The 2213-nt window shown below is 40.2% G+C and overlaps 1 gene segment (V, D, J or C); it reads right to left on the bottom strand.

Moving 5' to 3' along the window:
• Positions 1–154: 154 nt before the first annotated feature.
• LOC134292375 (Ig heavy chain V region 914-like) lies at positions 155–1339 on the bottom strand. The segment is given in 1 exon segment: positions 155–1339. A coding segment is annotated over 1 exon segment (408 nt).
• Between the last annotated feature and the right edge of the window lie 874 nt (positions 1340–2213).

The raw sequence follows: 2213 nt of genomic DNA on the forward strand, positions 1-2213 counted from the left end.
GGAAGCTTCATGTGAATGGAGTTGGCTGGCTCGGTCGGTGACTGGGGCTAGATTGGTGTTTGTTGCCAAATCTAGCCCTATCAGATGAGGTTGTAAGACTCCAAACAGGCAAAAGACAGTTTGGGGGGGGGGGGGTCTCATTCAGGTTCAGAAGCCTGATCACTCTGGATCAGAGCTTTCTAAGGACCTCATCCCACTGAACAGATCAGCTGATAGAGGGCTTCCAGTAGGATGTTTCAAAGGGAAACACTGAGAATTTCTCACATCCCTGTTCGCTTTGCACAATATGAAATGGCAGGCCTTCCTTTAAATGGATTCCTGGTCTTTCCCCCCAGTTTAGACCAGAAACAAGGAGATTATAACATAGAAACTTTATTTCTGCAGAAGCAAGCCATGGTGGGCTCTGTAAAGGCCAAAATGCCATACCCATTTCCAAGATGGGTGTCCATATATATAAGTTTATCTTGGTTACATGTTCTATGCTAACATTGCTCTATCTTGCCCCTCCCAGTTCCACCTCCTTTCCACCCCCGGCTCCACCCTCGGCTCTTGTCCATTTGGTCATTCCCTGCCAAATGAAGTCAGTTTTTCTCAGCTTGCAACAGTTTTATCTTGTCTTTTGACCATTTTTAAAGGCTGAAACGTGGGTCAGAATGTCCCATTGCTGTGGAAACCTAGCTCTTCAGATTTCCAGCCTATTCTTTTTCCTATCAACTTCCCTCTCCCATCTCTGCTGTGTTACTGAACCAACATTTCAAAATGACCATTTAATACAGGAATTATTCTTTTAACAATTAACAAAAATTATATTTCATCCAGGTGCATATTCAATGTTCCTGTGCAGTAGAGTTAGCACTCTAAGGCCAAGCTACTTCTGCATATAAATGCCTTGTCATGTTTTGCTTTCCTTATTTGTTATAGTATAGATGGATCAGAGGGGAGAGCTTTGACAGTCACATGAGACTTTTTGGTTAGCTTCATATTCAGTTTCCTTCACTGTGTGTCTTACACAGTAATATATTGCAGAGTCTTCTTTTTTCAGGCTGTTCATTTGCAAATATAGCAGACTGTTCGAATCATCCCTGGAGATGATGAATCGTCCTTTCACTGCATCCGAGTAGCGAAGGGGACTTGAGGAGGTACCTATCTCTGCAATCCACTCCAGGTCCTTTCCAGGAGCCTGTCTCACCCAATCCATGTAGAAGCTGCTGAAGGTAAAACCAGAAGCTTTACAAGACAGTGAAAGGGAGTCTCCAGGCCTTTTTACACCCCCTTCAGACTCTTCCAATTTCACTTCTGATTTAACATCTAAAAAAAAAGAAGACAAAAGAAAATACATACAATTATACTTCAGTCAGACTAAGGATGAACTGTAATACTCATTTTTAAACTTAAAATGAAATTAAAAATACCTTGGAAAATTGTGCAAATGAAAATGAAATGAAGCCAAACTATCATATCTGCACTTCTTTTGCTTTGAGAATAATAAAACAGGGAGTGAATAAAGGAACACAGTGCTGTGTCTACCAGCTTGGTTGAGTAGGAGGATTATATTCCAAATCTGAACCGGAAGGTACTTGCGTATTTGCATACCCTGCCAAATAAAGGAGAGCAAGGCTTCAGCAACTCGATGAATTTTGGGAAATGAGAATTACAGTAAGGAATAGGGAAAATATTAAATCTAAGGTTCTTTATTGGAAGGAAGATGTAACTGTGAATTCAACAAAACTTATCTGCTCAGCAATAGAAGGAATTGATTTCCATCAATGGTAGCTTGAAACAAAGAGCAAAGAGGCCACAAAGAGTTTAGATAATTCATAAGTTAGATAATTCATAAGTAAGCTGTATCAGTAAATGCATTCATGGCAGTTCTACCCACTCTCCATATTTTTTAGAAGGTGTGTAAATAAGCAAGGATGAGAGTTAATGCTACCTCCACTTTTCACTGTGAATTGTGTTATTCCCCAGATTCTTAAGGAATTAGATCATTAGTCACTGTCAACAAAATAACTGTGGAAATAACTGCTCAGCAGCTGAATGCATGCTTGCCTAACCAATGTTGATTTCTTTCATGCGTGTGGGTTGCCTATTTATTTTTCTTCTGTACTTCAATGGTGCCCTCTTGTGAGAAGCAGAAGAAGAAAAAGATTCAGGACAAAACAGCAGTTAGAAATGGTGATCATCTTGTTTCTGCCCTTAGTTTTCCACCAGCT

Source organism: Anolis carolinensis, chromosome 6, assembly GCF_035594765.1.
Source record: "Anolis carolinensis isolate JA03-04 chromosome 6, rAnoCar3.1.pri, whole genome shotgun sequence".
Taxonomy (NCBI): domain Eukaryota; kingdom Metazoa; phylum Chordata; class Lepidosauria; order Squamata; family Dactyloidae; genus Anolis; species Anolis carolinensis.